At 52.7% G+C, this 25,432-nt stretch overlaps 1 protein-coding gene across 1 annotated transcript in view; it reads right to left on the minus strand.

The window, feature by feature from the left end:
- Positions 1-5,166: 5,166 nt before the first annotated feature.
- The window catches only part of LOC132230343 (protein Daple-like), a 105,398-nt gene continuing 85,132 nt past the window's right edge, over positions 5,167-25,432 (minus strand). The window contains exons 24-30 of the mRNA XM_059687670.1: positions 24,954-25,043; positions 23,413-23,651; positions 18,210-18,398; positions 15,967-16,038; positions 14,881-14,949; positions 13,726-14,012; positions 5,167-7,879 (exon numbers count right to left, since the gene is read on the minus strand). Coding sequence (XP_059543653.1) covers positions 6,869-7,879; positions 13,726-14,012; positions 14,881-14,949; positions 15,967-16,038; positions 18,210-18,398; positions 23,413-23,651; positions 24,954-25,043 — 1,957 coding nt within the window. The 3' untranslated portion in view covers positions 5,167-6,868. The remainder of the gene's footprint in view (positions 7,880-13,725; positions 14,013-14,880; positions 14,950-15,966; positions 16,039-18,209; positions 18,399-23,412; positions 23,652-24,953; positions 25,044-25,432) is intronic.

Raw genomic sequence — 25,432 nt, forward strand, 5'->3', positions numbered from 1 at the left:
GGGTGGGTGGTGCGTGCAGAAGTGCGCCCCCACTTCATCCTGGAAAGCCTGGTGCAGAGGACTCTGCACGCCCTGCTCAGAAGGGGCCGTGCTTGTCGCAGGCGTGCATCTTGAAACACGTGCACGGGGGAGAGAACATGCCCACAGGGAAATGTGTCCTGGTGCCTGGGTCTGCATTTACCAGTATTTATGGGAAATTTCTGCTCAGCTTGCTGTTCTGAGACTGGTGTTTCCACTCCACCCCAGGGCTCCGTGTGCCGTGTGATACCTCTTCTGAGGTGTGTTCTGTGTCCCCAAATCCATGCGGATGGGACATTGTGACCGTGGTCTTCTTGGGAATAGGGCCTTTGCAGATGCAATCAAGTTCAGAGGAGGCCTTGGGTCTTGGATGGGTGGGCCCTCGCTGCAAGGACAGGTGTCCTTGTGAGAGGGAAATTAGACTCACTCGCAGAGAAGGCCATGTGACTTGCAGCCCCAGAAGGGCCAGCCTTGCCCTCACCCTGATTCTGGGGGTGAGTGTCTCACAGGCAGCGTGGAGAGCTCCGGTCCCTGCCCACCCGGCCGGTCACTGTCTCCTGAGCTCCTGGAGAGAAGCCACAGGAGAGGAAGGGACTCCCGGCTGCAGCCCCCAGCCTAGGGGTGAGGAGCAGGAGAAGGGGGTGCCTGGGGACTGGCCCATCCCTGCCTCCCTGGGCACCTCCCATCCTGTGCCCTGACAGGTGGCCCAGGGCTGGTATCTGCCCAGAGGCCCTGAGGACCCATGTTCAGGGCTGTGCAAGGGAGACCCAAGAGCAGGCGTGATAAAATTCATCTCCGTCTGTCCCCCCTCCTCCAGTGCTGCGTATACTCAGCACCCTCACTACCCCCACCCAGGTCTCTACAGGGTCTCCCTTCTGTCTTACACCCTGGAGCCCATGCCTGTCTCTCATCCAGCCATTTCTCTGGTGCTAATTGGGAAGAGGGAGTCAGTCTCCCTTTTTGTCAGCACATCTAACAAATGAAGTGAATCCCTTTATTCCCACGGAGTGCTTGGAAGGGGTCAGGCCCACAGTAGCTGCTCAGTGAATGAGTGTCAGCGCCCTCCCCAGGCATTCAGGGCAGTTGGTGGACAAGACCTTCTGTTTCCCTGGACCTGGTGGAAGGGCTGGTTGCAAACCTAAAAGATTCCATGAATGACACAGGGGCTGACGGGTAGGCAACAGGGCAAGTGGTAGGACTAGGGTGCTGGTGTGCGCGCATGTGTGCATGAGAGTGTGTGTGTGTGTGTGTGTGTGTGTGTGTGTGTGTGTATTTTGAAGACGTGCCAGTGTTTCACAGGTTATCATCCTAGAAATAGCTTAGGGAAAATGTATAAATGTATTTTTTAATTAACAGATAATGCCAAATTTCCAACCCTCCTCTGTGTCAGATCACACTCAAATGGAGAGTGAGTGCCTGTTCCCCACACCCCTCCGTCATTGACTCTTTTATGGGTTTTCATCTGCTGGAGTCCATTCATTGTCTTCACTAGCTGAGTTTAGACAGAGACCCCCAAAAGCTGGTATTCTTTGAAAGTCCTAGTAAAGGTCAGGGCTTGAAAGTCCTAGCAAAGGTCAGGGCTGTGCACCACCCAGTTAATCTAGGAACCACTCAGTTAATTTAGGTAATAATAGTTGAAGCATCCCCACCTTAGTTCACTTAATTCCTTAGATACTTATGTAGATCTTTGTTGATTATTGTTAATCAGATACTCCCGGAAATCTATTGATGAGCTAATCAGATACTTTGTCTATTCCTGGAAATTGTCTGCTGATCTGTGTGTCATTGAAACCTCCTTACCCTAAGGGCTACTCCAGATCAATAAAAGGTCGGAGCGGCCTGAGCACAGGGGAAGTCCTTCGGGACTTGCCGCCTGGTCCCCCAATATTGCAAAATTATCTCGTGTCTTTTTCTCTCATTTGCTGTGCGGCTCCTCTTTCAGATACCGAACCTTACTCCACACAGAACGTGGAGGGAGTCTTACTCGACATTCATCCTTGCCCATCTGGTGGGTGGAAGGTCACCATGGAGACGCCCTGTGAGAGGGGACGGAGTGTGGGGTCCCCTAGGCTGCAAGGTCATCCCACCCCCTCCTTCAGCTCCCTTCACCAGCCGGCCACCGAGCCACAGCCCAGCTGTCTTCCCTCGCATCCACCCCGCTGACCCTGGGGGAGAACATTCGGGCAGACCCTGGGAGCCGCCCAGTCTCTTCTTCCATCCATGTTTCTGACCGTGGTCCTGTGCAGCCCCTCCCGTGGGTCCAGTGCACGTGCTGGCAGAGGCCACACTCTCACCCTCGCTGGCTCCTTCCGTCCAGCCCACCCTACCAGGCAGTGCCCCTTGCTGTGCTGGAGGCAGCCTGTGCTGGCCTTTGAGAGCCTATGGTGTTTCCAGGGACTTCACAAGCCAGGTGTTAGACTCAGCCATGGCTATAAATTAACTTATGTGAACTTGGGATTAAATAATGTATATTAAAAACAAAGGTAATACCCCGGCCGGTGGGTGGGGCATGGATTGTCCTGTGCACTGAAAGGTCACCGGTTCCATTCCCAGTGAGGCAGAAGCCCGGGTTGTGTGTTTGATCCCTGGTAGAGGTGTGTGTGGGTCACAAGTGATCAATGTCTCTCTGTCTCTCTCCTTCTCTCCCCATTCCCCTTTTTAAAATAAGTGAAACCATTTTAAATAAACAAAGGTAATAAGTACTCTGAACTTGCCCCTTGTAATTGTTTTCCTGTTACCTATGCTCTTGGGTTATTCATACCTATTGTCCCTGCGTGGAGGTGATATTATAGAACAGGCGGCACCGCACCTCTAGTCCCATCTTGGTGCGCAGGGACTCCAGGTTGGCAGCTTGAAATCAGCTGTAGTGAAAGTATTTACACAAAGGAAATTGGCAAATGTTACCAAATCAGGGCTTGATTTGTTTTCTTCAGTGTCTAGACATAAGAGTGATGGAGAAAATGTTAAAAGTCGAGATTAAACTTAAAAGTATGTCTTGGGTGAATATTGTGATATGTACATTGTATCTCTGGTTTTTTAAAAAATGTCTGTAGGCATTACAATACAAATACAGTATAAGAATGTGAGGGACTTGGGCTGCCATTCAGAAAAGGACTACCTGATTGAGTGAGGTTCTCACAGACACCGTCAGCTCGCTTTACTTGCCAACATAAAAGAAAACGTCATCCAACATTCAAGTTGGAGCCACACCCATCCGTTAGTCGAGGGCAAGCATAGGTGGGCGATCAATACACCTGTTTGGCAAAATCAATAAGAATTTTCTAAGGGAATCAACGGGCTGTGTGCATACATGTGTATATACATGTGTATGTATGTGTGTTGTGCATACAGATAAACATAGTGCCTCCTCTCCCTCTGGTTGGTTGATAAACATTTGGCTGGATGCTTCCTTCGCAAGGTTTGTCCGACGTTTTCTAATTTTCTGACTTTGCTGTTCTCCCAGGGAGAACCCCTCTGGTGCCACAGGCGATCCCACCCTCTCCGCAGGCAGACCTCGGCCCTGAGCTGTCACTTGGATGTTTCCCACCCCCCAGATCACACAGCTCCCAGGCCAGGGTAGAGGTGGGGCCCTGGAGCTCCCCGGGGCATGGTTCGGCTGCCCCCTCAGCAACGGGACCCCATGGTACTGCCCAGGGGGGCCCACCACCTGGGATGGCTGGGTATGTGAGCGAGACCTCAGAGTTGGAAGCAGCTGAGGGAGTGAGGGATAGGACATGGGGAAGACAGAGGGGGATGCCCAGCATGGTCTGGGGGAAGGGGACAGAGGTGATGAGAGGAGGCGCACAGAGGCTTTGGTGGGGGAGGATGGTGAACCGTGTGCTGAGCACTTTGAGTTGGAGGTGTCTGGGGACATCCAAGCTGGAAACAGACCTGGAGGTTCCCAGGAGAGGCTGGGACTGGAGGTGTTTGGAGCCTTTGGGAAGATTGCAGTGAAAGCTGTGGAAGTGTACGAGCTTGTCTCAGGCTGGAGGGGTGGGGGTGATAGAGGGCTGGGTGCACCCTGAAGTGGCCCATGGAGAAGCTAGACCGCAAAGAAATGCTGTAGCTGGTGTGGAGGCTGAGGGAGGGGAGGGTCAGAAAGGAAGGCCACCCAGGGTGGATGCCGAGAGGTGCCAGGGGGCCGAGGTGTGGGAGGCAGGCAGACCAGTTGGCAAGCCCCTGCCAAGACCCAGGGACAGGGGTGTCGGGGGACTTGGGATGAGAACAGTCAGCTAAGATGGGCGGGCAGATTCCAGACCCATTCCCAGGTTCAGGGGCGCCATCACCTGTGGGAAGTGGTGAGAGGGGTCCAGCCTGCACCACAGGCTTTTGGCTTCTGTGACTGACAGCTGGTGTCCTTGGGTAAGTAGGGAGCCCAGAGGAGCCAGGGAGAGTGGAGGAAGCCTGCAGCCTGGGCAGAAGGTCTAAGGCAGCCGACCTCAGGCCTGAGGCTCAGCAGTGGTCAGTGCTGGGGGAGCGTGTGGGTCAGCCCTGCAGAGGGGCCTGGAGGGAGCTGCCTCCACGGTGGAACCTGGGAGTGAGCACACAGGAGCGTTCAGTGAGTGGTTGTGGAAGGAATGAGGGAGTGACAGAGCGACTGGCAAGTGTGAGCCCTGAAGAGCTGTCCCAGATGGGAGAGAATCAGGGAACAGAGGCTGAGAGTTCTGAGGGGTGACTGGCCAGTGTCAGACCCTGCAAAAGCCAAAGGCGCAGGGGAGGCGGCCTGCAGGTTCCGCTGCTCAGTTTGGCTCCAGGCATTGGGGAGGGCAGCTCCCTGAGTGGGCGGCTCCCACCGCTGCAGCTCATGTCCACCATCGAGGGCCAAACAGTGGATCGGAAAAGCCTACAGGCACAATGGTTATTTCATGTCTCCAACCACCTTCTGGATGCTTCACTCAGAGCAAAGGATCACTTTAAGCTAAGCTCCTGCTATCATCTAAACCCCGTATCTAAATGGGATTCGACTTATAGGAACTTAAACACAAGCCTGGAAAATAGGAAACCTCACTTTCCCCTTCTCTGACCTCAGGCAAAGGGAGCTGGTAGATTCCAGGGGCTGAGGAGGCTGGGGGGCTGAGCAGGGAGCCTGGAGTCCCAACGCCCCGCCAGCGCTGCCAGTGACGAGTAGCAAGGAAAACTAGGACTCAGTTTTACAACATCTCATTTTATTACAAACCCGTCCTTGTGTCCCAGAATCAATGGCTATTTAATACACAACCCAAAGCACTCCGAAAATCAACCATGTTAACATTCCCATTTCTTTCTCAGTACTTGAGCTCAAAAGGAGAAAATCTTTATAAAACCCAAATCACCAAGTTGGTACATCCCAGGAAGAGCACCTTAGTAAACAGGAAACAAAATGTGTCAGGAACCTGGCCAAATGCACACAGCAGCATGTGAGACTCCCGGCGGGAAAGAATGACTCCCCGTGGGATATAAATATAGGGCGTCCCCCCAAAATGTAGAGGCCAGACTCCCGATGGAAATGAGTGATTCCCATGGGAACACAAACACACTTTAACAGCGGATAACTCTCTTAATTCACCCCTTTTCAGGTTTAATTTATTTGAAGCAATGGGTGAAGCCAGACTAAGCTTTGAACAAAAAGAACTTACCCACCAGACCTTTTAGGGGGATACATAAAGGATGAAGTTTACGGTACAAAACCGGCAACAGTCGAGGAATCGAGGGCAGGTACTGAGAGAATGAGCACAAACACCGAACGAAATGGTTCTCGATGTTGGTGATTCCTCTGCGTCACAGTAGTTGTGGTCCAGGCACCGTTGCCGGTTTCGTACCGTAAACTTTATTTTTTATGCGAGTCTAGGGGGTAAGTCATCTTTGTTTAGAGCTTAGCCTGGCTTCACCCATTATTTCGAAAGTTAACCTGAAAAGAAGTGAAAATTGAGCTATCAGCTGTTAGTGCGTACATTTTTGGGGGGACATCCTGTAGATCCCCATCAAAGTACATATATATTTCATGTGTGTACACATATATGTAATATATTAAAGAAATTCGGTTTCTCCCACAGAAGTTATTCAGAAATAAATCAACGTCTCACCCTCGATGGGGGGACACCGGGGCGCTGCAGCCACTTCCCAAATCAGGCTGCACCTGCCTCTCGCACCCCCCTGCCCCCCGCCCGTACACACTGTGGACACTTGCTGGGAGGGGGCGGGCAGGGCTTCTCTCTACCCCACCCCGAGGCCGGGCAGACCCAGTGTTTACAGATAAGTGAGCAGGGAGGCAGGTCCTGGTGTGGCCCCAGGAGCCAGCTGGAGAAGGCAAAGGCTGAGGCCACCTTGGCCCAGTGGCGAAGTACACGGGGCCCAGGCCTGGCTCGGCAGCGCCCTGGGTTAGCAGTGAGCCTGACTCTAGGGTTCACCCAGGGCCTCAGGTCTTGGTAGTTTGGCTGGTCTGGGCTCCTCCTAGGATCGTCTGGCTTCTGGGGGAGGGAGTAGAGTTTCCGGACCAGGGCTCAGCCCTGAGAGCACGTATCTGCTCACCGTCACACGCACACTTACATGGAGGTCAAACTGCAAACAAGTGTTCTAAGGGGCACGTTCACGTAGTGTCCGCCTCGGGGAGGTCGGTTTGTCAATGCGGTGTGAGCGTCCCCAGGCCCAAGTGGATTTGTTCAAAAGATACGAGTGGCTGGAGGGTCAGACACGTGTCCCACCCCTTGGCACAGCGTTCTCACTAACAGAACAAATGGAAGAGGCACACGGGAACCCCTCTCCTCGTTCGACAGCCCTCTCCTGGCACCACAGGCGGACGGGAGAGGCAGCCGCGGTCAGCGGAAGGCGCGTCAGTAGTTTTAAGGCTCGGGCTACGGGGCCAGGAGACGAGTCACACACAGCCATACTCGTACCACACGGTCTGCTGGTCCCCGCCCGGCTCCGGGGACGCCGCCATGCTTTTCGAGTTGTTCCCACGACTGAAGTCCTCAGGGGCCCGGCTGGTGCGGGGAGCCAAGTCGGGAGACCTGCCCGGGCTCTTGGCAGGGAGCCCCTCTCTGTGGGCCGGTCCTGGGGCCCCGTCACCCTCTGAGAGGCCGAGCCCCACCCAGACAGGCGCGACGGTGGCCACTTCCCCCGAGTGTTGGGGGGTGGGGGGCCTAGTCCTGCCAGCTGGGGCTGGGGTTGGTGAGCGGTGGTGGGGCTGAGAGTTGCTGCCACCACCGCCTCCGGTGGCAATGGCTGGGGCCGTGGCGGACTGTGGCAGGGGAGCCAGCCTCTCCTCCTTTGGGGGAGCCAGTGAGAAGCGCCTCATGTCCAGTGGTCGGCTTCGGGGACCTGGGGCCTGATAGGAGCCACCAGCCTTTCCCACAAGTGGGGTCTTCTCCCGGGCCAGGCTGTGGGAGCTGGGGGGTATGGCGCTTTGCGGGGTGTGGCTGCCTGTTTCTCTGCCCCCTGAGGCCTCAGAACCCGCCGGCTTCAGAGGAGAGTCCTGTTTGGAGGCCTCTGGCCTGCTGGCTCGAAGCAGGTCAGCTGAGGCCAGGCTGAAGGCCCTGCTCAGGGACGCGCTCCGGCCGGCAGGTGTGTGGGAGGTTGGGGGCATTGTGGCCTGCCGGGGTCTGCCCAGAGAAAGGCTCTGGGGAGGCTGGGCCGGCCTCAGGGGGGCGCTGGGTGGGGTCTCAGCGTCGGCAGGTCTCAAGTTGGGTTTCACATACTGCCCCGGCTTTAGCAGCTTCCCCTCCGAGGTGCTGACAGCCATCTTGAGGGTGGGGGCCACCAAGCTGGTGGGCATCCTGGCCCCTTCTCTCCTGGCAGGCGGGCCTGGCTGGCCTCCGATGGTTGGGAGCTCATTGGCCTTTCTGAAGTAGTCACTTAGCAGGTCCTCCCGGCAACCAGGAGTGTCCTATAGAGAAGAGAGAAAGAACTGAGAGGCAGGAGTGAGGGCCAGGAGGGTCCTTGGAGGTCAGGGGTCGCCGTGATGGTGAGGGCAAACCCCACCCTCAAGCAGCACGGCTGTACTGTCTTACGGAAGCTGTGCAGGTTCAAGACTGGGAGACCCCAGAGGTAAAAAAAAAAAAAAAAAAAATCTAGAGATTCAGTGCCCTCTACTGGAAAACAATAGACCTCTTCAGAGATAAATGCATAAGCAAAGGAGGACAGCAAATACCATGGAGAACCATGGCAATGAGGATGACTAGAAAGAAAATGAAAAATCCCCAGAAAGCAGGCTGGAACACATGGAAATATGTGATATAAATAACAGAGATTTCAAGATTAAGGTTCTGAAAATACTCAATGAGATGCGAGAAAATACCAACAGGCAATTCAGTGCACTCAGAAAACAAATCCATGAACAAAATGCGTACTTTACCAAAGAGATGGAAACATCAGAAAAGAACCAATCAGAAATCCAGGAAATGAAGCATGCAATTAAGGAGATTAAAAGTGAACTACTGAGCACAGAAAACAGAACCAACCAGAGGAAAGAATTAGTGATAGTGAAGACAGGAATCAAGAAATGATGCAGAAAGGAGAGAAGAGACCCAAGCATAAAGAAAAATTAAAGAGCTCCAGGAAACCTCTCTAACTCCATCAGAAAAAGCAGCATTAGAATTACAGGCATTTGGAGGAGGGAAGAGGGAGCATGGAATGGAGAGCCTATTCAAACAAACAGTGGATGAGAACTTCCCAAATCTATGGGAAGAACTAGATCCTCGGATCCAAGAAGCATACAGAACACCTAGTTACCTCAATCCAAAGAGGCCCTCTCCAAGGCACTTGGTATTGAAGCTGTCAAGAATTAACGACAGAAAAATTCTCAAAGTGGCCAGGGGAAAAAAAGGAAGTGACCTACAAAGGAAAACCCATCAGAATTTCATCTGACTTCTCAGCAGAAACTCTACAGGCCTGAAGAGAGTAGAACCAAATATTCAAGGGCTTGAAAGAGAGAAATTACCAGCCGTGAGTAATATGTCCAGCAAAATTATCCTTTAAAAATGAAGGAGAAATAAAGACGTTCCCAGACATACAGAAGCTGAGGGATTTTATCACCAGAAAACCCCCATTGCAGGAAATACTCAAGGGACTTATTCTACCTGAAACAAAGAACATAAGGTCACAACACTATGAGTAAGACCATCGAAAAACTTATAGCATAAACAGGGATATTTTGTGACAACAAAAACATAAAAGGGGAGCGGGGAAGGTCTGAACTGGCAAAGGAAGATGAAAATCAGATGCACTCAAAAGAACAAAAACTATTGGGGGTTAATGGGGGGATGAGGACACATTTGTAATACCTTAACCAATAAAGAAATTAAAAAAAAAAAACACCAAAAACTACGTTATATATGCAACTTCATTTTTTTATAAACCTAATGATAACCACACACAAAAATCCCCAAACTAGGACATATAGCTTAAAAAAAGAGGAAACCGAGGAAAGATGAATGGAATATCACCCAAAAACCCCAGATAGAAACATAAAGGAAAAGAACCAAGGGAGGCAGAGCTACTAGGAAACAAAATATAAAATGGCTACAGGAAATCCTTATACATCAATAATTACCCTAAATGTAAATGGTCCGAATTCACCAAGAGGCACAGAATAGCAGAGTGGATCCAAAAACAAAACCCAACCATATATCACCTATAAGAGACACATCTAAGCTACAAAGACAAAGGTAGATTCAAAGCAAAAGGGTGGAAAATGATTCTCCAAGCAAACAAGATCCACAGAAAAGCAGGTGTATCCATACTTATATCTGACAAAATATATTTCAAGATAACAAGAGACAAAGATGGACACTTTAATGATAAAGGAAACACTACATCAAGAAAACATAACACTTCTTAATATATATGCACTCAACCAGGAAACACCGAAATATGTAAGACAACTACTCACAGAACTAAAGGGAGAAACAGATCAAAACACAATCATAGTTGGAGGACCTTAATACTCCATTGATAGGTCAACCAAACAGAAAATCAATCAATAAATATTGGCCTTGCCCTAGCTGGTTTGGCTCAGTAGATAGAGCATCAGCATGCAGACTGAAGGGTTCCATTTTCAATTCTGGTCAAGGGCACATGCCCAGGTTGCGAGCTCGATCCCTAGTAGGGGGTGTGCAGGACGCAGCCGATCAATGATTCTCTCTCATCACTGATGTTCCTATTTCTCTCCCTTCCTCTCTGAAATCAATAAAAATATTTTTTTTTTAAAAAGAAATATAGACCTTAAGTGAAACACTAGACAAAGGGACATAATTGACATTTATAGAACCTTTCATCACAGAACATCAGATTATACATTTTTCTCCAGCGGACATGGAACATTCTCAAGGTTAGACCACATATTGGTCACAAAACTAGCATCAACAAGTCATGAAATTGAAATTATACCAAGCATATTCTCTGACCACAATGCCTTGAAATTAGAAATCAAATGCAAAAAGGAAGTAAAGAAACTCACAAATAGCCTTAGCCAGTTTGGTTCAATAGATAGAGCGTCGGCCTGCAGACTCAAGGGTTCTGGGTTCGATTCCTGTCAAGGGCAAATGCCCAGGTTGCCAGCTCAATCCCCAGTGTGGGCATGCAGGAGGCAGCCGAGAAATGATTCTCTCTCATCACTGATGTTTCTCTCTCTCTCTCTTCCTCACCCTTCCTCTCTGAAGTCACTAAAATATATATTTTTTAAAAAGCCTCACAAATACATGGAGATTAAACAACATACTACTAAAAAATGACTGGAGCAATGAAGAAATAAAAGATGAGAACAAAATATATAAAGAGACAAATGAGAATGACAATATACCATATCAAAACGTCTGGGATGCAGCAAAAGCAGTAATATACTCCATTACCATATGATCTTATCAATAGTTGCAGGAAAAAGCACTGGCTCAGAAACAACATCCATTTATGATTAAAACGCTCAATAAAATAGGAATAGAAGGACAGTACCTAAACATAATAAAAGCCGTATGTGACAAACCCCCAGCTAATATCATACTCAACGGTGAAAACTGAAAGCTTTTCTAAGACCAGGAACAAGACAAGAATGTCCACGCTCTCCACAAGGACATGTGCTGGAAGTCCTAGCCACAGCAATAAGGCAAGAGAAAGAAAGAAAAGGCATCCAAACAGGAAGGAAGAAGTCAAACTGCCACTTTTTGTGGATGACATGAAAACCCTAAAAACTCCACCAAAAAACTGTTAGAAACAATAAACAAATACAGTCAAGTTGCAGGATACAAAACCAAGGTGCAAAAATCCATTGCCTTCCTGTATATTAACAACAAAACTTCAGAAAATGAAAATAAACAAAAACAATTCCTTTTGCAATTGCAACCTTTCTCCTGATCTGAGAAAGGCGGGGTGGGAACGAGCGAGGCGGGCCCCCGAGGGGAGTGCAAGGCTGAGCCGTGGGTGGCCGCCTGCCACTGCTGCTCCTCCGGCTAAGCAGGTGCCCGGCTGGGCTTCCCTGGCCAGAGAACCAGCGTCCTTCCTCACCGCGCTGGGCAGGCAGCGTCAGAAGCCCAGGCCTGACCCTGCTCTGGTAACTGCAGCCCCGGCCAGCGCCTCCCGGCCTGGAGGAGCCTCATGGTGTCCCCTGAGGTGAGGGGCCACGAGAAGAGGCAAGGAAGGGAGAGCACGCGGAAGATGAGTCAGCGTTCACCGGGGGAAGGAGGCAGGCCCCGGCCGCTAGACCCGTGTCAGGCGGCGTCAGTCTCGGGACGGCTCAGCAACCCAGGAGCCACCTGCACTTGCCAACAACTCCTGGCCCGTGAAGACATCTGGACACTGAACCTGAGAGACACCCTCTCTGCTTTACGTGCTAGTTAGGAGTCACACATCCTGGGCGTTCGCACAGTAAGACCTGTGGTCATTAATATCAACAGGGACCACTTACCAACTGCTTCCCAGGGGCCAGGCACGATGCTAGAAACCACAGGTATAACTGGGGAAGAACAGAACAAAGACAACCGCCCAACTCATTCAGTTCTCAAAGCAACCTTGCAAGGCTGTATTAAAACAACCTTTCATAGGCAAAGCAACTGAGGACAGAGGTTCAGCAGGTCCCACATCTGGAGAGTGGCAGATCGGGGGTTTGAACCCACAGCTGTCCGACTCTGCAGCCGTCTCCTCTCTCATCCTTTCTAAATCTTCGACACCCATCTGCATGAGTCCACCCTCTCTGGCCACCCATTGGGCCCCTCTTATGACACCCCCCCCCCCCCCCAGCCAACAACACTCAGGGAGTGGAGGTGTTGAGTGCGGGGACTGTTTTGACTACCATTTCCTTCAGGCCTGCTCAGGGGAGCGGGGGAGGCGTCAGGTTAGTTGGGGGGCAGACGGGGGACACGCTGTGGAGGAAGGTGGAGTGGATCTCAGGAGCTGAGCATCAGCTTCCACAACCAACTCCTACAGTGAGGTTGTTTTGGTCCCATTTAGGCTGAAAAAGATAGGGCATTGTCTGGGAAGTTGGTCATAATGCAGATTCTAGGGGAGCCCCACCCCAGAGCTCCTGAGGCAGAAACTCTGGGGTCCAGCCTGTGTCCAGGCAGCCCAGGGGAGCATGACACCTGCCCGAGTTTGAGAACCTCAGCATCAGACTGTGAACTTGGTGAGGGCAGGGCTTTTGTTTCTCTCCAGCCCCTGGCATAGTGCTTTGCAGATAGAAACAGAAATGGCGGGAGGGCAGAGGCCATGCATATAACTTCCTTTCAGGGCCAACCAGCAAACTAGGCACCTAGCAAGTATGTGATGAAACTTGCTGATGAACTAGTTTACTTGGTGTCTTTGAGAGCAGGCATCCTGCGTGCTGCCTAACATGTAGTTCTGCTCAATAAACATCTACTGAATAAGTAGTTTGTATTCTGTGTCACTGGGCTCTACCAAAGCAGGCCGTAGGATTTACTATGTGGCCAGAGAAAGTTCAACTGTGTAAGTTTAAGGGGAACGAGACAGAATTACCAGAGCCCTACAATCCTCCGAGGCTCTCAACTGTAACTTCATCCGAGCAGGAACCCAACAGCTCGTGCAGGAAGTCACACAGACTACACGGCGCACGTGCAGCGTCAGGAACGCTACCCCGAGACACGAGGGTTTCCGACGGCCGCTGCCGTTCAGGCCAGAGCTGCAGAGCAGCACTCAACAAGCTCGCGCTGCGGGCCAACTCCAGCTCGCCGCTCTGGCCTGTGAGCGAAGGATGGTTTTCCCATTTTTAAATGGTTAAAAACTTTCATGGATAGACGCCTTGGCCCGCCATCTGCCCCAGCGGCCGAGTGGAGTTTGCAGCAGAGACTGCACGGCCTGAAACGTTTACCACCTGGCCCTTCCCCGAGAAACCTCTGCCAGTGAAGAGTCAGTCAGCGGGTGCTCCGAGCTCTGCCACACCCCGAGCGGGAGATCCTAACTCTGCACGTGGGCGCCGGCCCCCCTGCAGGGATGCTCCAGGGGTGGGCACACACCTCCCACCCTCCTGCTGGCATTACGTTCCGCTGCTCACGTCGGATGGAGAAAACAGCCTCCCAGGTCTGGGCTGGCGGCCAGCGCACGGTCATTTTCTGGCTAGGGGTTGTGCTCCCCCATCTAAGCCAGCTCTGCAGCCAGGCTGCGCGGCCCCGGGCCCGTCCCTCTCTGTGACTTCGCTGCCAAGGTCTCTGCCTCTGGTGCCCTGGTGCCCGTCCATCTGAGGGGAGCGAGGGAAGGGGGAGCGAGGGAAGAGAGCTCCGGGTCACTCACAGCGGCGGGGGAGCCCCGGTTGCTTTCCTCCAGGAACTCCTCCAGGGTGACCATCTCCCTGCTCGGCGAGGTGCAGGGCCGCACCCAGGCCTGGGGCTGGGCCACACCCCTCTTCTGGATGCACTCCTGGGGGAGAGGCCCGTTCCGGGGTGGCGGGTACTCCTGGCGGCCGAGGGCAGTGCGTCCTGGGGCGCTGGCGTCGCGGGGCAGAGTGGCTGTGTCCCTGCTGGGGATGAGGTCCTCACTGCTGAAGCTCTCGGGCCTGCGGTGGAGCGGGTCGGAGGAGCCTGGTGTCAGGGCGAGGGGACACAGAGGGACACACGTCAGTCTCCCACTCTCGCTCGCCTGCCTCCCGTGGGCTCCGTGCTGCCTGCAGCTCACGGAACAGAGTCCTGCCCGGGAACCCAGGCTGGCATTGTGGACGTCAAGGACATTCCGGAATTCTTTAGAAGTTCATGCTGGCATTTAAAAACAAAATAACTTGGGAAAGAAGTGGAAAGCTTCTGCTCAAGCTTCAATTATCAACAGCTGTAAGGTATCGCACTAGATCACTCTTCAAACAGTGTAGACAGACCGTATTCTGCACCATTAAACGAACTGTAAACACTGTAAAGCAGCGGTTCTCAACCTGTGGGTCGCGACCCCTTTGGCGGTCGAACGACCCTTTCGCAGGGGTCGCCTAAGACCATCCTGCCTATCAGATATTTACATGACGATTCGTAACAGTAGCAACACGACAGTTATGAAGTAGCAACGAAAATAATTTTATGGTTGGGTCACAACATGAGGAACTGTATTTAAAGGGCCAGAAGGTTGAGAACCACTGCTGCAAAGGAACCAGTCGCCCTGTGTCCTCTGACCCCTATGGACGTAACCACTGGCGTCGTCCCCATCCGGAAGCTCAAGGAGCTCAGACTCGGAGGATGGGTGGCTCGCCAGGTGCCCGGAGCTGGTCAGTGGAGAAGGGATTTGAACCCAAATCTGTTAAAACTCCCAGGCCTAAGCTGCGAGCAGAATGACGTGGCCCTACGAATGCAAACGCATCATGCTTCCGTGAACCTTGCTAACTGTGTTTGTTAAGTTACACAAATAACGCCAGCTCAGAGCGGAGATCCAAGCGCACTGAAAAGTGCCCAGGAGGGAAGGCCGACCTACCCTTCAGGCTGAGAGGTGAGCTGTCACTGGACGCATTCCTGCTGCTCTCCAAGCTGCTTGGCCGGGACCCTGAAGGAAATGGCAACGCTTAACTGCAGGGCCGATGACCAGTCTAACCCAGACTAAACCATCCAATCGGACAACAACTGCATCACAAGGCGACTCTGCCACGGTCCGGGAAAGCCCCCGGGAGGACAGACCCTGGGATTCCCCCGACGCCCCCGGAGGGGTCCAGCCTCACTGAGTGCTAGGCCCGTGCACAGAGGGCAGTGGGCTGTGCAGAACGGCAACTTGTAACATCTCTGTCTGTGAGGTCTGGGCTGTGGCCTCACACAATTTTGTTAGCAAAGGAGATCTCATGCAGACCTCCAGTACAGATTCAAAAAGGGCCGCTCTGGGAAAGCGAAGGGTTGGGGGGTTGGGGGAAGCCCACCCTTACTGCCGCATGGATCTTTCTGGAACACACGTGGGAACACCGTGCCTACACCAGCACAGGGCCCCCTGGTGAGGGCGAGGGCCAGGACACACAGTGTGTGCACGCCCACGTGTGTACAATGACGTCAGTGCCCGAGCGGGTGCTGGGACCCTCAGGAGGGAAGGGAGTGCTCGCTTTTTGAGAAGGCTGGTATCCCTTCCGCGGAAACTTCCACTAGGCCTCAGTCAGAGGCCAGTGTTTCTAACACTTTCTAAGGTGAGATTTACCACTGGGAGCTGCTCCGGGCACTAAAATCCAGGTGAGGACAGTAGAGCCCCCTGCAATCAGTGTCGTCTGCAGGGGTCACTAGGCCTCCCTTCAAGCCAGGGGAGTCAGAGCCTCCAGGAGTAGAACATGTGATAGGTAGTGAGTTCCCCATCACTGGAGGGATGTAAGCAGGAGCTGCATGCTTCCGCCCCTAGAGGAGGCAGGAAAGGAATGTTGAGGAGCTGTGGGTCCCCCGTTCCCACTCCAGCATAACACCTCCACTTTCACCTCCTTTGTGTGTGAGATTTGCACACAGACCTTAGCTTGAAGGACAAGCACAGTTGATGGAAACAGGGTTCTGTCGTAGAACCCAGGCTGAAGGGCACCACGCACCGTCCACTCACCGTGCTGCTGCCTGTGGTTGGCGAACTCGAGCTCCAGGGACCGCTCACAGAGGCTGTCATCTGAGTGATAGCCTGCGGAGAACATACAGCTGTGAGTCAGGGGACCTGGAACATCCAGGGGGAATCTGGGCCTCTTGCCAGACAGCCACCTCTGACTCTGCCCCAGCCCTGCGTCATGGTTGTGTCCAGCTCCTGGAGGGAGGAGGGGAGGGAGGGAGGGATGTGTGGACCGTGCCCTTAGGACCTGCCTGTACTATCTCTCCCCCTATTTCTCCTGCCGACACAGCCTCATCCTCCGGACTCTATCTGACTCAACGTTAAATCATGCTTCTGCAGGTGCAATGCCTGGGACTCCAAATGAAAGCAGCAGCGTCCTGGCCCGAGGGCAATGCAGAAGCAGCTGAGACTCAGTATCCCGGGAGCCCCTCCCACCCTCCAGGGCGAGCTGCACCAGAAGCAGGGGGCCTGCGAGCAATTCTCTCCCAGGGCCTGTCTCTCCCGGGGCTGGAGGAAGGGAAAGCAAAGAACCCACCATCGGAGGGAGGATGCGGATTCCCTAGAGACTGAGCCCTGAACCGGCAGCTCCTCACCAGAAACAGCCCGGAACCCAAGGGCCACCAGTCACTGCTCCTTCCTGAGAAGGACTAAGCCGCCCTGTGCCTCAAGCCCGCTAGATTCTTGCTGACAGCAGCCCTGGATCCCCTCCAAATGACACCAGGGTCTCCCCTTTGCCACAGTTCTGCGTCCACCTGAGCGTGAGCACTGGGCGGCCAGGGAGTCGCTGTGGGCCGTGCTGGGTGTGCGGTGTGACAGGCCCGCGGGCAGGCTCCGCAGGCATCTGAACAGGTGTGGGCTCTGGCTCAGGGTGGGATCCAGGCCGAGACAGCCCGTGGTCAGCCTGGAGGGCCAGGCCTGGAGCCACACTGGCCGCTGGAAATCCGACGGGACGTGGTGCTCCCAGCTCCTGCTCGAGCCTGGGGGACGGAGGCCATCTGCTGACTGCCCACCTGGACCCCCGAGCATGCTGCCCGGCCGGCACAGGGCACAGCTCCCCGGACACCCAACAGTAAGTGGCTGCCCTCTGTGTCTGGCCAGGAGCACAGAAGGGCCGCCTGGCTGCCCAGTGCTCACTCAACTCAGATTCTCTGAGGGTGTTTCTGATTTGTAAACAAGGGGCCAGGCCCTGAGGCCGACCCAGGCAGCCCTGAGGGCAGGGACCCTGTCTTTGCTCGGCTTGTCAAACCAGGGTTATGCATGCCATAGCGTCCAGGGTGCACTGGATGGTACGATCGTGAAAAACAATAACCCTTCTTGTCCTCGTTAATTTCTAACACGCCGGGCCATCGTTGTCAGCTCTTTCCGCTGTATTCAGATATTTCCATCTCTAAGCTATGAGCTGAGTCTCTTTTCCAGTGTTGTGTCATTTTCCCTTTCTGTTAAGTATTTAAAATTTCCAAGTGCTCTCCCCGCGAATGCTCCTTTTTATAGCGTCCTGCTGGTTTCACGACAGCGTGCAACTTCGCTTGCTCTGATGCTAACGACGGGCGTTTCAAAGCGCAAGTCTCTGCCCAGTGACCGCTGACTCTGCTGCTCTCACATCCGTTTGTCTCTGGCGTGCGGGCTCTCCTCAGGTGTCGGGGTCCTGAACTCTCACGGGCCTCCCCTGGGAAGATGTGACCCGACTGCTCTGCTGGGAACGTCTCCCGCTAATCAGATGCCTTGAAGGATTGTATTAGCACATCTAAGGTGCGGACGCCATGGCTACTGGCATCCTGGGAGACATCCAACCTGTCAATCCTTCCCCGAACCCCCTTGTTTTTCAGTGAGGACACCTGCCCTCCACTCTACCAACCGGCCTCCAGTTCAGAGTCCCTGTCAAGTCTCCTCCCAGGAGAATAAACCTCGAACGCTGCCGGATTTTAGCCCAAACTCTGGTTCACCTCCGTTCGGGAGCTACTCGGTGCCACCGATTCTGAGCAGTGGTGGGGGGTTCTAGGGCTTTCCTGTGAGCGGCTTAGGCGCAGGCCTCCAGAGGGTGGAGTTATCCGCCAAAGTCACACTGCCGTGGGCAGAGCTGAGGTCTGAACCTGTGTCTGAGGGAGGCCAAGCCTGTCCACAGCTTCACCAACCTGCTGACCACCTCTCAGTCTGAGAGGCCCCCCCGCCCCTGAGAGCCAGGCTCTTCGGAAGGACCCCGGCCCCAGATGCTCATCCCTCTCGGTTCTAAGGGACACGTGACTCACCGTGGGTGCGGCCTGGGTGCCGGGAGATGGGGGTGGAGCTGGAAGGAGCTGTAGTGACGGCTGAGGATGAACAGGCCCGGGAGCCCAGCTCTGACGGCCAGGGCTTGGTGGCTGGCTCAGCGGAGGCATCTGTGCGGTCAAGGCTGCCTCCGTGTGATGACCCTCGCTTTGGTACTAGGTCCCCAGGGCCTGGGGCAGAGGAGGACAGTGAGTATTGGGGCGGCAACATCCCATGCCAAGGGGGGGTGCTCACACCGGGGCCTAGAAGCAGCGGCAGCAGGGCACACGGAGCACAGGGACAGAGCTGGGCTGCGCGCCTCACGGGCTGTGGTGGGAACGGGAGGGCCCGAGCTGGAGGCCCCGGGAGGCCGGCCCTTGCTCTCACCATAGATCACAGTTCGAGCCCCAGCAGCTGGGAGAAAATACTAGTAAAGGACCAACTCAAGAGGCTCAACAAAACGCTGCTAAAAGTCCAACACATTAGCGACTGGGCCCACCTGCTGTGTAACACTGCCACTCAAATCCCTGATTTAAAAAGACTCTGGCTGATGTCTGCTCAGGGCCACTCGAGACCCGTGGCCTGGGCCCTCAAGGTCCAGGATGTGCACCCTTGTGATCTGAGAAATTTGTTTATTGCCACCCTAACCACCATTTGTTTAAGAAGTCTTCATCACCGCAAGGAAGATTTTTACCTTGTATTTTGCACTTTTCTGCAATCTCTGAATTTCCTACCGTGAACATACTAATATATTCTTGTCAAAGTTAAATAAAATCCTAATTTAAAAAAAAAACAACACTGGGAAAAAAACCTAAAAGATCTTCAATGACCTCTTAGTAGGAAAGGGGATGGGCTCTCCAAATACAAGTGAAAAGTTAATGTGGGTGGAGTTCTGGAAGCATTAGGACAAGGCTGTTTTGCACAGCGTCCTGCTCCAGGCCGCCCAAGGGCGTGGACCTAGAGCCATGTCCGCTGTCGGGATTCTGACCCGTCTCCACACTCGCCCAGGACCTGACCCACCTGACCCTCAGCCACTCAATGTCTGGACTCACGGTCACATGTGAAGCACCCAAGTCTTACGACTTCAAACCAAGGGAACTTTTGGATTCTGAAAGGTAACCTTGATGAGAAGCAAGATTCAAGGCGGGTGGAATGAATTGGACAGGCAGCCACTGCATGAAGTGAACATGAGGAGCAGGAGAGGCGGAGATGAGCCAACAGCAGCAATGGCAGAGAAACCACACACTTCCAACAGCATGCTGGGAAGACAGGCAGCGGACCAGGACGTGGCCGCCCAGGAACCAGAGCAGGTGCACGAGACGAAGTCAGTGCCACATCAACCGACTGAACAGTGCGGTAGTCACGGATTTACGTTGACGATTACCTTGTTTCCATGGCGATACCGGTTTTCCATTTACAGTACCGATAACCATCTTTCCTTTTTAAATAAAGTTAAATGGAAACCGGGAGTCGATTCGAGGGGAAATATGTAAGCGATCACAGAGGTGATACAGACATGGCAAACGCATGGAGATGGTACAAGGATGGCTGAAGACAGAGAGCAAGGCAGTAGCTAAAGGCCTCTGTGGACCAGCGCTCCCGGCTCCCGGCTGACTGGGAGCTGATGTTCTGTCTGTCCACTGCTGCCCTCACAGCAGCATCCAAGATGTCAGAGGACCGTAGCTCGGTCCTAAAACGGCACTCCGGGCTGAACCCTGGCTCAGCAACATCCATCCAATTATTCAAAATGCTTGAGTGCAGCAATGAATTCTTCACAACATAGAGCACATCTAAAAAGGGACTTATCTGCACAAGCCAACGATCCCCTGCTCCGACAAGGGAAGAGGGGAAAAGGGCAGCGGTTTTAAATGCAGCTGCTTAAAAATAAGTCTTTACAGAGGCCGTACGTTTTAGGAAGCATAGCGACAGCTGATCAGTTCTGCGTGACACACGGCATGACATACAAGCCTGCAGGCGCGGGAGCGGGCAGCACTCGGCCAGGGGACTCACTGGGCACGGGCATCCTGGCCACGGGCCTGTGCGTGGCTGTCCCGAGGCTCCCCTAACACTGCGCTGCGCTGGAGTACCGTCCAGAGGGTGTCACAACTTATCTTCTCTTTTGAAATCAGAATCCACGTTGGTTGTTTTAAGCTTGGCTTGGAATTGGGGTCAGGAGGAGGGGTCCACTATGGGTCATCTGGCCTTTAGGTACTGTTTTTTGTTTGTTTGTTTGAATTTCAGAAATGAAGAAGGGTACATGATGAAGGCACTGATGAAGGGAAAGGATTAGAAATCTCCAATTTCTGAGAAAGGGAGAGGGTAGTTAGAGGTGGGTGGGATGTCAGAGGAAGACCAGAACCGCAGGCGTTTAGAGAAAGCCGGGGGGGCTGTTGGAGACTTGTCTTTGTCCTTGCTTTTGCTTCTCAAAAAGGGACTCTTTTTGCACCGAGTTGCTAAATTGTTGTCCCCCGGATAACCCAAGGAAGAAAGGAAAAAAGACAAAAACAGCAAATGAATGAAATGAACGATAACAAATGACACTACATTAGCTGAACGGTACTCGGGAAACCAGAATCCTGTCCAGCCCAGGAGAGATGGAAACAATACCCACTGCACAACCAGAATCAGGACTCGGTGAATCATTTAGGCTCCGACTCCATTTAGATAATTCAGTGGCACCCTTGTGCCAATGCTTTACTTAGCACGTGAGAAGTCTATATTGCTCTAGGAGCTGATGTGTTAAACCATTTTTCAGTTTCAATGTGTTAAATTATTAAAAAAGATGTTTATTAATTTAGGACCTGGCATTTCCTATTCATCCATTTTAATGACAGGTTCCTGACAACGTGGCTCACACACACTAACTCCTGCTCCTGTTCAAAGATCTTGGGACACCTAATGGTATGTTCCTGGCCGGCGGTAATGAAATAGCCTACGCCAACTCTTCACTAACAATTCTCTTACACCCAAATAACCTCTTCTGGCAGGATGAGTTTGAAGATAATCAAAATACCCTTTTGATACCCAAACACCCTCTCCATCAAGAATTATTCCCATTTAGAGCCCTACGCATCCTCTACTCTAAACCTCCCCTTCATGGTCTTTAAATTACAGTCTGACCAGAGCAGACAATTGGTCTAACTTTCTGAGCATGTCATGTATGTGAACATAACTGATTCACCCGATTTCTGATTAAGGATTCAAGTCCATAGAGCAGCGGTTCTCAACCTTGGCTGCATATTAGAATCACCTGGGAATCTTTAAAATCCTGATTTCTGGGCCCCATCCTCCAGAAATTCTGTTTCTTTGTGATGGGGTGGGGCTAAAACATTAGTAACAAAGAAACAGAATTTCCGGAGGATGAGGCCCAGAAGTCAGAATTTTAAAAAGATTCCCAGGTGATTCTAATGTGCAGCCAAAGTTGAGAACCACTGCCATAGAGGAACCTCGGTTACTTCTTTTTCCCACAGCGCCATCTGCTGACCACAGCTCCCACCACAGGATAAGGACCCACTACTCAATGCTGGGGCCCCAGGTGGGTTCAGCATCTTCAGGGACCAAAGCAGCTTGAAGTGCAGGCAGTGCTCATAGGGGTTAAAGTTCAGGCCCCGTATCTGTCAGACCCGGGTTCGGATCCCAGCTCCAACACTTACTCTCTGGGCCAGTGCTTAATCCTGGCAAACCGCACTTTCCCAGCTCTGAACAGGGGACAGGAATGGTGCCGACCTCACCCGGAAGTTAGAACCAAAGGCGATAGCTAGAGCGGGTCAACTGTCTAAAGGGTGCTGAGCCCAGGAAGCACCATTGCACGGCTGCCGTTACCCACATTTAACAATGACCTGCTCATTCATGGACCCCAACGACAGTTTGGATCAGTCGAGCATTTTTTTCTCTGAAAGGTTTGCCAACTCCATTAGGCTGATTATAGTCATTAAGTCAACTCAGACAATAACACAAGTTGAGGTGGTAAATGTCACAACATTTAAGGAGCCAGTATGAGAGCTTCATGATCATTTCCCTGAATGTGAGCTTTTGACCTAATTCACCTGCTGTAAAGACTGGGCATGCAAGCACTAGTCCCCAAACAGTGGGCATGCGTGTGCACACCTCATTTTAGCATCTCCAGTGACACACCAGGACTTGAAGTGGTGACTGCCACCTGGAGAGGCTTGTGCACACGTCACACTCAGAAGGCGGCTTGGCACAGGCCCTGGGCCCTGTCAGCTACTGTAACGCCAGCCGCTGAGAGCACACGAGTCTCAGGCACGGCCCTGGTCCTCAGAAAGCCCTAGTGTCCTTCATAAAATTTACTTTCTCAGGGGGCTTGTTGGGCAGGTTTATAGGTAAATAATGTACACAATGATATTTAAACGTGAATTTGAAGACGAAACCACGTTTAAGACGATGGCTTTGTTTAATCGATTGTAAAATGCACATTTCACTCCCAAACCTTACATCTCTGAAATCAGGATGTAGCCTCGAGCATCTCTCGCATCACTGTCGGCGAGGTGGCAATTCGGACAAAATCATCACTGCCACCACCCGTTCATTTCCTTTCTATGAGCACATAATCCTACAGCTTATAACTGACAGCTTCTCAGACCTGATGAAATATACGGGGCACATGCAACTAGAAACCCATTTCAGAACCTCTGGCTCACTCCCACCCCAGCCCTAAATGACCAGGTACAGCGCCCCCTGGTGGGAGGACTCAAGGCCAGGAGGTGGGAGAAGAGAACCGCACCTGCTTTTCAGAGGGACAGAGAGCTCAGCCCCCGAGGCCCCCCTGAAGACCTTGCACGTGTCCATTACGTGTTAAATGCACCGGGATCTCCCTCCAGAAATGGCTCATCCCAGGCCTGGCAGATACAAGGAAACCCCAAAACTTACCCTCTTGGGCTCTCTCTGCGGTAACTGTATGGAGATCCGCTCTGGACATTCCAGGACCCACCACCTGTATGTGATGGGCGAGGCTTCTCGTGCTAAAGGAACTAAATTGTTCTGGGACGAAACTCCCACAGCACTGACGTGGGTTTATATTTTCTACTTGGCTGTTCACATACCTAAGGGGGGAGCACACCCCCCTCAGGCGCCTACACACGTGTGCACACCCAGCACGCCATCTCGTTGATGCTGCCCTGTCCATGAGGGAGACCTGAGGTCCTCCCCTTCATTTCCCACCTGGAGCCAAGGCACTCCTCCTACCTTTTCCCACAGGCACACTGGGGGTGTCTCGCTCTTCCACCCAGTTCGAGCATGATGGCGTGGCCTCCGGGGGCTCCGGCTGCGATTTTGGAGGCTGAGCAGCACTGGGCGAGGCCGCGTCTGAGGACTCCAGCGGCCAGGGAGGGCTGTCTGTGGTTGACTTCGGTCGTTCTCTGGGACCCTCTTTCTTTGGTTTGATTAATTTGACTAAGGCTTTGGCTCCAATCCAGTGGTTTTTCCTATTAGAAGTAGATTTTTAGGACACAGCCAACCCTCACTGCCCCTCCAGTAGGTCATTGGGTGCGCTGATGCAAGCTGGGATTGCCATCACCAGCCGGGGAATAGGCCGTTAATTTGGGGTTCAGAAGGTTGGTGCTCTTCGCCAGCACCATGACCATCAGATGTGGGGCTCAGGGGTGGAACACAGTTTGCAGCTGTGGTAGGGACGGTAGAAGCGTTCATTGTGGCAGGAACCCCCACTAGCCTCTTGGGAAACTGAACTTCAAATACACCTCTCAACTCCTGATCGCTGTAAAGTGCAGGAAGAGGTGCTGTGCTGATCTATGTTCGTTGGCACTTTTCCATCAAAATGCCGTTTTCAGGAAGAGTGAGGGACCTCCTCATTTTCAGCCAGAGTTAATAATGGGTGACATGGGCTGGCATACTTTGCCCATTCCCGGTATTGAGGAGTCTGGGTGAGGGGGAACAGGGTAGGGCAGAGTGGGCTGTTTGAATTAAAAACAGTGAAGTTAAAGGGTAATACACTGCAGCTAACCAGAAACGGAGGCATTCGAATGTCACAAGAACCACGCGTGGGTTCTAATCCTGGCCCTGCCACAGAGCAGCACCGTGCTCTCACAAACCCATTTCCTCATCAAGGCCTCATTTCCCTGTCAACCGAAGGGTCAGGCGGAAGGTGGGAAATTCTGTGCTTCTGTGATGCCAACAGAGAGGCCTTGCAGGATTCATGGTGATATGACCTCAAGGCTGGGCTGGGACAGGACAGTCTGAAGGCCCAGCTCCTGGGGCTCAGGGAAGCCCTGCTGCACAGAGGAGGCCGGCAGCCTCGGGGACCCAGCCGGCCCACCACCCGGGCTGCTGCTCTGCAGAAGGGAACGTGTTGGAGAACCACCCTGGGGTCCAGAGACTCCAGAGGAATGGAGGGAAGACCAACAGGTTTCTGTGACAGAAGACCATGGGTGCTGGCCCAGGTGTCCAGCCCACGCTTCCTTCCCAAAACAGAAACACGGCGTTCTAGGTCCTGAAACCTGGAGACACAGCCTGATAGTCCTGCTTCAGTGGCTCTAAACCAGACTCTCTGCCCCTTCAACAGGACATGGCAGCCGGCCTTTGCCGTCCCTCATAGGATAACGCTGAGTACGGACGGCGGGACCGAAAGAAACTAAATTCTTTCAGTGCTGGGAGACCTGCGCACAGCGGACCTGCCATAGAGGGGAAGGTGCGGGCCCAGCAAACTGGTCACTGCGCCAATGCTACAGCTTTCCCCACTCGTGAAGGTTACTGCCATTAAATCAACTCACTTCTTGGGAGCAGGATCATAGAACTTGTACTGATCCATGATTTTTTCTTCCAGTTTTTCCTTTTGTCTCTGCAAGGCATTTAATTTGTCTCTGTAAATAGAAAAGAAAGAAAAAACAATTTGGTTTTTAAAAATAAAACATCAGCCCAACCTGGGACCTGGCCCAGAGGGGCATTTTTCTGGGACTCTGACATCACGGTGCTCTTTGACGGTCGTGATCGCCGAGGGGGAACATGGGGATGGAAGCACGTCATGTGGCTCCGGGAACCTAACATGTGAGGGAGACCTGCTGAAGCACCGAGGATCAGGCTGAGCATCATTTTAGGAGAACAAACCCCCAACCACCTGAAACTCAAGCTCGGAGACCTGGAGGGCTCTCCGGCCAGCTCAACTCAGGACGTTGGGCACTCGGGGCACCACTCTACCGCCATCATATTTTTAAAATGGAACTGAATTCCAAGAGCAGATTAAGAACCATCT

This window comes from Myotis daubentonii, chromosome 1 (genome assembly GCF_963259705.1).
Source record: "Myotis daubentonii chromosome 1, mMyoDau2.1, whole genome shotgun sequence".
In the NCBI taxonomy this organism is placed as follows: domain Eukaryota; kingdom Metazoa; phylum Chordata; class Mammalia; order Chiroptera; family Vespertilionidae; genus Myotis; species Myotis daubentonii.